This window comes from Capsaspora owczarzaki (assembly GCF_000151315.2).
Source record: "Capsaspora owczarzaki ATCC 30864 unplaced genomic scaffold supercont2.5, whole genome shotgun sequence".
Lineage (NCBI taxonomy): Eukaryota > Filasterea > Ministeriida > Capsasporidae > Capsaspora > Capsaspora owczarzaki.
Genome location: NW_011887296.1, coordinates 601,269 through 612,448, shown reverse-complemented (window position 1 = coordinate 612,448; position 11,180 = coordinate 601,269). Strand labels below are relative to the sequence as shown.

The 11,180-nt window shown below is 53.5% G+C and overlaps 3 protein-coding genes across 3 annotated transcripts; 2 read left to right on the top strand and 1 right to left on the bottom strand.

The window, feature by feature from the left end:
- The first annotated feature begins 4 nt into the window (after positions 1-4).
- Positions 5-1,924, top strand: CAOG_03626 (arsenical pump-driving ATPase). Its single transcript, XM_004363297.2, has 6 exons — positions 5-148; positions 364-554; positions 813-900; positions 1,024-1,174; positions 1,274-1,520; positions 1,621-1,924. The coding sequence occupies exons 1-6, from the start codon at positions 42-44 to the stop codon at positions 1,824-1,826; spliced, it is 990 nt and encodes a 329-aa protein (XP_004363354.1). The 5' UTR covers positions 5-41; the 3' UTR covers positions 1,827-1,924.
- Positions 1,925-2,174: 250 nt separating this feature from the next.
- On the bottom strand, positions 2,175-7,423 carry CAOG_08727 (hypothetical protein; the record flags this gene model as incomplete). Its single annotated transcript, XM_011272045.1, has 2 exons — positions 6,937-7,423; positions 2,175-4,816 (listed from the first exon to the last, which is right to left on the bottom strand). The coding sequence occupies exons 1-2, from the start codon at positions 7,271-7,273 to the stop codon at positions 2,175-2,177; spliced, it is 2,979 nt and encodes a 992-aa protein (XP_011270347.1). The 5' UTR covers positions 7,274-7,423.
- Positions 7,424-8,513: 1,090 nt separating this feature from the next.
- Positions 8,514-10,953, top strand: CAOG_03623 (hypothetical protein). The gene is made up of 5 exons (XM_004363294.2): positions 8,514-8,589; positions 8,688-8,745; positions 8,843-9,018; positions 9,098-9,253; positions 9,372-10,953. The coding sequence occupies exons 1-5, from the start codon at positions 8,560-8,562 to the stop codon at positions 10,893-10,895; spliced, it is 1,944 nt and encodes a 647-aa protein (XP_004363351.1). The 5' UTR covers positions 8,514-8,559; the 3' UTR covers positions 10,896-10,953.
- Positions 10,954-11,180: the final 227 nt, after the last annotated feature.

Genomic DNA, 11,180 nt, shown 5'->3' with positions numbered 1-11,180 from the left:
TTTGATTTCATTCGTCCTATTTACAACTCTGCATACGCACCATGGCGCACTCTGAATTTGAGCCATCCATCCGCAACCTGCTCGACCAGAACTCGCTTCGCTGGATCTTTGTTGGCGGCAAAGGCGGCGTTGGCAAGACAACATGCAGGTAAAAGAGAAAAAAAGTAACGGACGAGCTCATCGGCCAGCCTGCAACGCCTACCAAAAGCTAGGCCGCGTGGTGAACTCGCGTATCGCTTTTGTTTTGCTTTTTTTCATTGTTTTTGTTGGAGATCTCGCTTTTCCCGATTCCTGTCCTTGCTGCTGCTGCTGCTGCTGCTGGTCGTCCCTCACTCTTCGGATGTTTCATCACCCACCACCCAGCTCGAGCATTGCCATCCAGCTGGCCAAGGTGCGCCAAAGCGTCCTCCTCGTCTCGACCGATCCCGCGCACAACCTGTCGGACGCGTTCGGCCAAAAGTTCTCAAAGGAGCCCTCGCTTGCCAACGGGTTTTCAAACCTCTACGTCTGCGAGCTCGATGCCAAGGATATCACGATGGTCAACAAGATGCTTGGTAAGCGGGACACTCGGCCAAAAAGCAAAGAAACTGCCTTCCAATGCGTTCGCACGATTGCGTTGTTGCTCGAATGGTGATCATCCACATCATCATCGTCATCATCGTCAACCTCGACTGCACTAGGACTTGTGTGTTTGGTCGTGGTGTTTTTTTGTTTTGTTTCGGGCGAGAGGGAGGGGGGGGGCCCAAGTGAGAGTGACACACCACATCCAAGCCAGTCACTGACACGTCAAATGTATTCTAATGCGAAATCAGGCGGAAGCGAGACGAGCGAGCAAATCCACGAGCTGCTTGGAAGCATTCCCGGCATTGACGAGGCCTTGAGCTTTGCCGAAATGATGAAGTAAGTGTGTGGGGTGTGTGCTGTGTATGTAGAAAACAGGGCGAGGGCGTTTGGGCGTCGGGTTGCTCACACACAAATGACAAATGCGCATGCATGCGTGGTGCTGCGTGCTTTTCGCTGCAGCCACTTGGACAACACAGAGTACTCGGTGGTTGTGTTTGACACGGCGCCGACTGGCCATACCCTGCGTTTGCTCTCGCTGCCGGTGGCCATCGACAAGGGCCTCACCGCCGCGATTGGTGCCATGAACCGTTTTGCTCCCATGATTTCGAGCGTAAGGAGTGCATAGCATACATTTGTTGAACAGTGCCGCCCTCTTTTCCCCCTCCCAAAGACGGTGGTGAATACATGTGACTAATCGTGTCAACACCAGGTCACATCCATGCTTGGCCGAAGCGAGCTTCTCGGCATCAACAACTTGGTTCCGCGACTCGAGCAGCTCAAGCTCCTGACTCAACGTGTCCAAGACCAGTTCAAGGATCCTGCACGCACGACGTTTGTTTGCGTTTGCATTGCCGAGTTCCTCTCGCTTTATGAGACGGAGCGGCTGATCCAGGAGCTCACCGGTTTCGGAATCGATGTCCACAACATTATTGTCAACCAGCTGGTGGAGCAGTCGGGTACGGTTTTTGCACTTGGATTTCCTTTTTGGAAATTGCACTGGTTTTGTGTCTTGCAACTGATCGCTTCTTTCTGCGTTGATCTGTGGAATCATCATAGTCGCTGATTGCACGTTGTGCGATGCCCGTGTCAAACTGCAAGGCAAGTACCTCGACCAGATTGCCGATCTGTACGAGGATTTCCACGTCATCAAGCTGCCCTTGTTGACGGCCGAGGTGCGCGGATCAAAGTCTCTCACCACCTTCTCCGAGCGACTAGTGGGTCCGGCTGTCGCTTCCAAGGCGACCAGCACGACTGAGGTCTGAGTGCATTCTTTGTTGTAGTAGTTGTTGTCGTTGTTGTTGCTGTTTTGCAGAGCGGGTGCGCAGCCGGTCTGTGCAAATAATTAAACCAACCAAGCCAACCAAGGAACAACAACACACTTGCCCCAATTCGAAGGGGGTCATTCAGGGCTCATTGAACCTTCCCCCTTCGCTGTCTTTCACACACACACACACACACACACAAAACCCGTCCAAAACAACAAACAAACAAACAAACAAACAAACAAACAAAAAAGAAAATTAAATTAATTTTTACCAAAACAATGATTAAGAGATTCCGAAAAAAACCCCACACTCCTTTGGTGCGTGCCCCCAAAACGCAAATCTTGATCACAAGTACGGCGTTTGTTGCTGCTGCTGCTGCTGCTGCTGCTGCTGCTGGGGCTGAGTCGCGACAACACTGGGCGATTGAGCATCCTTCGGCTCAAAGTTGGACGGAATGTAGGGCACTTGTTGCAGAGGAAACCGCACGTGGGCAGGTAGGGGAATGAGGTGCTGTTGCAAGACTAGGTGTTGCGGCTGGATTGGTGGAAGCATGTGCGCTGGTTGTTGTTGCATCTGAACGCCCGACGGCTGAGAATGGTGCATTACAGAAGGTGGAAGCATCACTGGCTGCTCATGCGGCTGGGTGTGGTACACCGTTCCAGGAGACGTCGAAACAAGGTGTGGGGTGGGTCGAGGGGAGAACGCAGACACGTTGTACATCCATCGCTCCCCCTGCCTCGCGGCAGGCTGCGGGTTCAACGCCGATGATGCCATGCGCTGAGCCTCGCCACTTTGGACAGCGTAGGGCAGCGCCATAGTAGGGGGCATTGAACCAAAAGCATACGGATAGGGATAGCCAATTTCGCGTGCGGTCGAGTTCGAGGCGACAGACGAGTTGCTGGATGGAACGAAGATTAAAGGCTGGTAGTGGGCGTCGGAGGGGATTTTCCCATGGTGCGAGGCGGATGGCGGCGCTTGGACAGCAGTGGTGGCCACTGGCATCATGTTGAGGCCTTGAGCTGCAGCCTCTGTTGGACTGAATGGAAGGCCAATGTTGCGGCCAACCTCCCCGGGCGTTGGAATCGAGCTCGACGATGAGCCAGTCGACTCGGATGCGGCTGTTTGCATGCCGGTGCTGGTAGCCGACGCTGTTTGCTGCAGGAGAGGCGACTGGAGTGGATCATGTGAATGAACAGCCACGAGGGACTGCACCTTGGGAAGACCCTTTGGTGGATGCACCGTGACCAGCTGGGCCGAGGTAAACGCATTGGCGCTCCCGTCGCTTTGTGATAGCCCGGGCTTGTTTCGGAGACTGATCAGCATGCACTCCCGATGCATTTGGTTGGGTACTTCGCGGACGGCGAATACAATGTCAGCGTGCGAATAGCTGTTGGGCTTGAGCGTGGCCGTGCGGCACAAGCTCCGCGCAAACAAATCCTTGTAATTGGCCAAGCCAATTGCATCGAGCCATAAAAAGACGTCATCTATCGTCCACTGTGCCGTCAATTTGGAAGAGGAGCCCGAGGTTACACCTGGCTCCGAAGAAGAGGCCGAGTGGGTTTCCTGGTGAGGTTCCGTGTTGGTATAAGGTATACCTGTTGGAAAGTGCGCCGACGACGGGGGAGTTAAGTCGGCTGGGTGAGATGGCAAGTGCGGCCCTGTTCGGAAGTGGATAGCCGTGTTGCTGGTCATCAACTCTACACCACGCACAGGTGGCACAGGTGGCACAGGTGTTCGGTGTGGCACAACAATTAGCGGTGGCGCTTGCGAATAGATCGACGCAGACGTCTGACTTTGGGACGAAGCGGGTCGGGCAGGATTGAGCTCGGCCACATGGTTTTGCTGAACGAGGGTTGCAGGGATGGAAGCTACCGACACGGCATCCGACCTTGCATCATCGTGCACCACGGCGGCAGAAGAGGCAACCGTGGTCGACATAGGAGCGATTGAGGTCACAGGGACAATGGCGGAGGGTGCAGGAGTGGTCACGGCGGCGGTGCTCGTGGTGGTGGTGGTGGTGATAGGCGCGATTGGGGTGATTGGACCACCAGTCTTGGAGGCGAGAGGGACTGGTGTATGGACGACCGATACGGTCGCTGATGGAGCCGCTGCAGCGCGTTCCAGGGCAGCAACCCGTTCCTCCAGTTGCCGCACATAGTTGACAGTGTATTCGAGCACCACGGCTTTATCGAGTCGCTTGCCTCGGTTGTGCGGGGGCATGAGCCGCGACAGAGCGTCCAGACTCGCATTGATGCGGTCGCGGCGACGCTTTTCGATAGCGTTGTGCGATTCGTAGCGGTAGGCGCGCTTGCTTCCGGTCGTGGATGATCGGTTGTCGTGGTGAAGATGGGCAGCATTCTCCAAGCTCTCGGAATGTTGTTCGGCCGCAGCTTCGGCCGCAATGCGATGCCGCGCAAGCGCGTCTCCCGCGGCAACAGCAGCGGCTGCAGATGCCAACTGAGTCATGTTTGCAAAAGGCGAGTCTGATGCGTTCTGGTGATCGACGGCGGCGGCGGCGCTAGTGTCCGGGGGTGGAATACTCGCTGGGTGGATACTTGGAGGGTGGTGGATGCTTGTCGGGTGAATACTTGTCGCGTGAATACTAGTAGGGTGGTGGATGCTTGTAGGGTGGAGAATTGTAGGGTGAATACTTGGAGAGGGGCTGGTTGTAGGTTGGTGCATGCTTGCAGCCGCTCCTTCAACAACGCCGACATGAGTTAGTCTTGACGTGTCAAATGTCGGTCTTGATAGCGATGAGAACTGTGATGATTGTGATGATGCTGCAGCGGCGGCGGCGGCGGCAGCAGCAGCAGTCTCTGCAATGGGAGGCGGGGCTTGCGACATTTTGGGTCTCGGGTATTCAATCAGCACGGTACGTTTCGAACTCACCCCGCTGCTACTTGAGCTGCGCGGATCGGACGCCGATGAATGTGAAAATTCAGACCACTGAGCCACCGACCTCTCTGCTGAATGCGTCGACGTCAGGTCTGTTCCAAGAGAGGTTGAAAAAAAGAAAAAAAAAACCCCAACAACAAAAAACAACACAGGGTGGCAGGTCAGCAAAAATAGGAACGAAACACAACCGCGTCAAAAGCCACGCATGCAATCAGAGCAAGCCATCGACGATGGCAAAGAGATGGCGAGCAAGGTGTCATGCAATTTTTTTTTGGTGTTTGTTTTGCAACGAGCGTGTCAAGCGCGTTGGAAAAGTCGAGAGAACAAAAGTACAAAAAGAAATCGCGCGAGTTTAGGTTGTTTTCCCCGCAAACATCAACCCAAACAACGCACATACTGCTGCTGTGGGAAAAAATGACTGCGATGGTGCAACACACCCTGTGCTCTGAACTCGTCTCCCAGTGAATTGCGACCAAAATGGATGAAGACGACGCAATAGAGTAACGGAAAAAAAAAAGAGAAGAAAAGGATGACAAGCGAATGACAGGAGGAAAAACCGATCAAAAAAAAAAAAAAAAAAAAAAAAAAAAGCCAGTGCCAACAACGAGATCGAGGGCAGAACGGTGTTCCTGTTGATCTCGCCAGAGGGCCCATCCTAGCACCATCGGTTGTCGGTTTGTGCCATCGCAGATCGATGCACCGCAAAATAGGAAAAAAAAGACACTGCACAGCAAAGACGAAAGGGGAGGGGGACAAGAGGATTGCCAATCGATAAATTCGATGCGTTGCAACAATGATGGGATTGTCGCGCTCGAATCGCAGCGAGCTGCTATGCCACCATCATTAAAGAGAACGAGGAAAACGCTTCACAGACGTGCCCGCTTCAACACGAGGGAGATCGGCAGAGGGAAGCGAGAATGGGGGGAGGGAGGGGTCTGCTCCATGCGTTTCTCAAACACGCCCCTTGCGCATTTCCCCAACCCCCTCTTTGATCCCTCGGCCAACAAAGATGCCAAAGCTGCCATGTCAGTTAACCCACAACCTTTGCGCATTATGGCTCGCTTCAAAGCAGCTGCGACCAAAGCCAACAACAAAAGAAAGAAAAGAACAAAAAAAAAAAAAAGAAAAAAAAGAAGAAAACGGTTTTCAAAAGAATCCAAAAAGAAAAAAAGCAAAAAAAAAAAAAATGAAACGAAAAAAAAATGTCGTGTGAGTCACAAGAAAAACTCCCGAATCGAGATGGTTTTATCCATCGGCATCGGTGCATTTTGTCTCGGCATTGAGGGACAGTTGCCCGTCTGCCTTGTTTGTCGCGTGTTTGGCTTTTGCTTCGACCTCTCACCGGCAAGACAGCCAGGAAAACAAAAACAAAAAAAGCACGCGTCAAAGCAACAAAGAAAACTGGCATCACCTCCTATCTGCCTTGATTGGCTCGCCTTCCTCCGCTGCCGCCTCCCACCTTCCCCCACCTGCATTCCAGATAGCTGGCACTTTTCAAAGCTTGCTAGCTTTCCACAAGCTTCGTCATGAGAGCTTTTCGATAGGAATGAAATTAAAAAACATGGTGTGGATCTGTCGCTGCTGTGCCCCCCCTCCCGCTACCAAACGATGCCTAGCCCCAAACCAAACCCAGACCGAGACAAGCGCTGGTAGCTCGAGAGGACCAGGCTGAAAGTGGAGGCAGAACACTGGGCACATCGCCGAAACGAGCCAATCCTGCAGCTTTGAGCAGCGTTGTGCGCACCCGTTCCCCCCGCCCCACCCCTCCTTGTCGCAACCCGCTCCCACAAGACCCTTCGCTGTTTCACGGCGGCATGCTCTTGCTGTCTCTCCACCCCACCACTCCTTTGCCAATGTCCAGCGAGACGCCCGTCATTTTTGTCATTTTTTTCTTTCCTTTCAATCGGGACAATTGCATATCAAGTCGTTGGTTCTGTTGACGAATTTTGCTTGTTGCTCGCTGTCCATGCTCACAGGCCACGACGCAGCTGCTGCCCCGAGAGGCTCCCCAATAGCGAGCAAGTGAAACCAGCGAGAGTGCAAGAGGGCACGAGCCCGGTCACCAGCGCCCACAACAACAACACAAACCCCACGGCTTGAAACGCATCAATGACAAAAACTCGCGTGCCACAAAAAAAAAAAAAAAAAAAAAAAAAAAGCAAAAAAAAAAGGATGTTGGCCGTTTGGGTTTTTCGTTGTGCTTCCACCTCACCATTGTTGGATATCCCGCGTTCTGCTGCACGCGCACGCTTGCGCTGATGCCGTTCCGGGGGCGCTGACGCTGGATGATGCTGCGGATTTGGAGGGACGGCGGTCGGCGCAGCAGACGCCTCGGCGGTGTGATTCGCATCATCGCTCGCCATCGCGCCGTCAAGCTCGGCACGCGCGTGCCCAGGGTGCGCAGCACTGCTGTGCTCCGACGGTTCGTCGTGCTGTGCGTCTGACGGATCGCTGCGCGGTGCACCGTCAGCGACATGACTGGCGCCACTGCCCCGGTCGTCATCGTCCTCTCGTGCGTCTCGTCGACGCTTGGCGCCCCGTGCGCTCATGAGTGCTGCCTTCGGGTCGCTCTTCCTCTACACGACGGTGCAATCAGAGAACTCTCAGATGCCGCTTTTGCGAGTGGCACGGTCGAACAGCGCGGGAAGAGAAACGCCCAACTCAGGACGAACAAAAGAGCGAGTACAAAACAAAAAAAAAAAAAAAAAAATCAAAAGACTGGAATAGTTTTTTTTTTATATTGCATTTTTTGCCTATTGGTGTCGTGTGAGCGAGGTGTTGTCGCCGATGATGTGCAATGCTGGCGAGCGATGCAACGTGGAAGGCCAATGTTTGGATGAAGACGCGTCGTAGGAAAAAACCTCCCCAAATCTCAAAACAGAAATTGGAAATCAGGAAACCCGAAGCTTTGAAAAAAAAAAAAAAAGCCAAAAAAGTTTAAAAACATGTCAAATTGTCAATAACTCACGAAAGCTATGACTTTTGAAAAAGGTTAAAGGTGATGTGCAGCTGGGATGAGAAGAGCGAGGACGAGCTGCCTGCAAGGTGTCAAGGAGGATGGACCAAGTGTGCCTGGTTGCACGCTGCTGGTGCTCCCAACGACTTGAATCGGCCATGCTCGGGGAGAAAAACCCGGACAGACGTTAATCGCACAACGTCCATAAACAGCGAGCGAGGACTTTCGCCGCAAAATGACTCGGCCCCGATTTTATCACGACAAAGCCAGTCGATCAGCCGTTCGGATGAGTGAGATGACGAGGCACAGCGGAGAGCAGACCAGTCCACCCCATCAAACTCGACGAACAAAGCGCCGTCGAAAGCAATCTTCTCATCAAACTTGTCACATTTGACACATTGAACAAAACGGATTTTGATCGTTTTGGGTCTGGATACGCCCCCCCCCTCCGTTGCAAGCACTCACAAATACACACTCTAACAACATTGACCGCACAGCTCAACGAGCGGTCGTCTTGTGAGTGGTTTGTCGAAATATTGCCGCAAACGAACACTTTATTGAACAAGCTTTTTTCACCGCACCACAAGCTGAGCCGGCAAACGCAAAACAAGCCCAACATTCCGCTGTCCAATATCCAACAACAACGCGACATGATAATGCCGCCGAGAAAGCAAATTCAGTAACTAGTGCTGTTCTGTCTCGGGGGTCGTGGAGCCGCCATCCATCGATGTTGATCGGTCAACCAAAATCTTGCCTTTTGAGCCTGCCAGCGAGTTCACGCAGCAGCGGCTTTTGGTACCGCATGCAATGCCTCTTCAGTGGGATGAACTACAGTGAATTATTGCACGATGCAACTCAGTCGTTTACGTTGAGTACAAAATGTGCGGCATTGCGCTCTACTTTGCAAAGGTCGGTTCGCCCTGGAAATCATCTCGTCGGCGGTACCACCATGTGGGTCAAGGCTCAAACTCACCATGCATGATTTTCCATTGGCTTTAAACTCGCAGAGTGATCAGCCGCCACCAAGCGTGGTCGTCGAACTGACTGCTGCACTGGAACGACGAGGTTGGTGTAATCCGGCCCGCCTCCAGGATGTGCGGATCAGACGCCATCATCGCTGCTCCACAGTTGGACTGAACATGTGCATTGAATGACAACACAGGTCCAGACAGCGTCAGAACGCAATGCGTGGTCGAACATGCGCAGCCGGGCCTCGACATGCACGTTGTGTCGACTGTGCTGCATTTGCGCGGTGATGCCGTTACGCCCCAGCCACTCATGGATGCCACTTCTGGAAACGTTTTTGCATGGAATGGCGAAGTCTTTGGAGGCCTAGAGGTACGCATCGGCTGGGCACGCGCAACGCGCACCTCGACGCCGTCTCAACTCACTCGAACGCACCTGCCGCGATTAACAGATTTCAGTTCATTCCAATGACACTCAAATAGTCATGGACGAGCTGCTCAACCGACTAGCCGTGGGAGACCCACTTTCTTCGGACGCTGTCGCCGAGATTGTTGCAGCAATGTTTCAAACCACAATCCAAGGCCCATTTGCCTTTGTCTTTTACCATGTATGTACCGGAGCTTGACACGGCATCCATGAAACAACACGACGCTGATTGTATTGAGCAATCCTCACACTTTGGACGCAAACATTGCCTTTACATTCTTCTCAAAACGCACACACAGAACCCCACGCGCCAGCTATTCTTTGGTCGAGACTACTTTGGTCGTCGAAGCTTGTTGTGGCATGGAGCAGCATCGACCTATCTTGACCAATTTATGCTCTCGTCGGTAGCGGGGCCCTCTACGTCGGTTTCGGTTGCCACGGCCTCAACGGGAAATGAAGAGGAGGCCGACAACTCGGCTCCATCGCCACAAGACGCCATGGCACAGCTCAGTACCAGCTTTTGGGAAGAGGTGCCAGCGCGTGGCATTTATAGGATGCAGCTTCAGACGCCGACCTGGCAGCCGCAGTTGCTGGCCAGCCTTGACCGCTATCCATTAAATCGGGTATTGCCAACAGCAGTTCAACTCGACACGACGCAGCCTGTATCCAACGAGCTCTCCAAGCTCCCCTTTTCTACGGCTGCGGCGCAGTTGCTGTTGGCTCTTGCTGAGGCGGTTCGGCGTCGTGTTTGTGCAGTCCCTGCGTCTCATCACGGCATTGCCGTCTTGTTCTCTGGTGGTGTGGACTGCACAGTTATTGCTGCGTTGGCGCATGTATTTGCCCCAACGGACTGCCCTGTTGACTTGATCAATGTTGCCTTTGAAAACCATGCCCGAGCCTCGTCTTCGAGCAAACCACCCGCTTCTGCCAGCTCGTCAACGTCATCAGCAGGGTCAGCAGCCGTAGCAGCAGCAAATAGTGATTCTCCCACCATTTACAATGTGCCCGACCGGCTCAGTGCTCGCGCTAGCCTGCTAGAATTGCGCCAAGCAATCACAAGCGGCACTGTTGTCGAGGCTCTCATGTCTGCGATTCGGATTGTCCCTTCAGAGACCATCCCAACCGCTCTTTGCGCCGCTGTCCAATGTCAGTCGCACGCACACCACGCGTCATCGATAACAACAACAACAACAACAACAGCAGCGCGGTTTCGCTTGATTCAGGCGGACATTCCTCGAGCAGAGTTGGAGGCGATGACCCCTCACATCCTCTCGCTTGTTCAACCACTTGGAACTGTCATGGACTTGAGCATTGGCGCAGCCTTGTGGTTTGCAGCACGTGGCTCAGGAAGAGTCTGGACGTCGGCCACAGAACCCGCCTCACCCGAGGTGGTGCAGACGGACGCACGCGTCCTCCTTGTCGGTATGGGCGCCGACGAGCAGCTGGCCGGGTATGGACGACATCGAACCAAGTACAATGTCGGTGGCTGGCCTGCTCTCGTGGAAGAGGTGGCGCTCGATGTGAGGCGCATTTCGGCGCGAAATCTCGGGCGGGACGATCGTTGCATTTCCGACCACGGTCGCGAGTCGCGCATCCCCTTCCTCGACGAAAATGTCGTTGCTCTGCTTTCCTCACTCCCCATATTCACGAAAGCAAACATGATGCTCTCGCGGGGCTTGGGCGAGAAGATTTTGTTGCGCCGTGTCGCCCTGGAACTTGGATTGCCCGGTGCTGCGCATCTAGCCAAGCGCGCCATCCAGTTCGGATCTCGCATTGCGCGAATGGAGCGCGGTGCGAGTGCCAAGGGTTCGGATCGTCTCTGAAAGTTGTTTGGTCGCTTTGAATATTGTTTAAACAGTGACTGTGCAACGCAAACCCAGCCAACGATTCTTCGTCTCTGAGAAACCTATCAGCGCGCGACTGGCGCACAAACAAACAAACAGACAAACAGACAAACAAACAAACAAAAAAGGTCAGCAACCGGAGCAGAGAAGTAGCGGGGTTGGTCGACGCTTCACCAGTTCACCAGACGATACGGCGAACCTGGAAGCTTATGCGCGATCGCATTCTGTGAGCATCCCGAATCAAGTCGAAAAGCCAGTTCTTGT

Coding starts and splice junctions, on each gene's coding strand:
- CAOG_03626 (XM_004363297.2), top strand. CDS start 42: ATGGCGCACTCTGAATTTGAGCCATCCATCCGCAACCTGCTCGACCAG. Junction 1,175..1,273: donor TTGCTCCCATGATTTCGAGC/GTAAGGAGTGCA, acceptor TGTCAACACCAG/GTCACATCCATGCTTGGCCG. Junction 1,521..1,620: donor CCAGCTGGTGGAGCAGTCGG/GTACGGTTTTTG, acceptor GAATCATCATAG/TCGCTGATTGCACGTTGTGC.
- CAOG_03623 (XM_004363294.2), top strand. CDS start 8,560: ATGTGCGGCATTGCGCTCTACTTTGCAAAG. Junction 8,590..8,687: donor TTGCGCTCTACTTTGCAAAG/GTCGGTTCGCCC, acceptor TTAAACTCGCAG/AGTGATCAGCCGCCACCAAG. Junction 8,746..8,842: donor TGCTGCACTGGAACGACGAG/GTTGGTGTAATC, acceptor ATGACAACACAG/GTCCAGACAGCGTCAGAACG.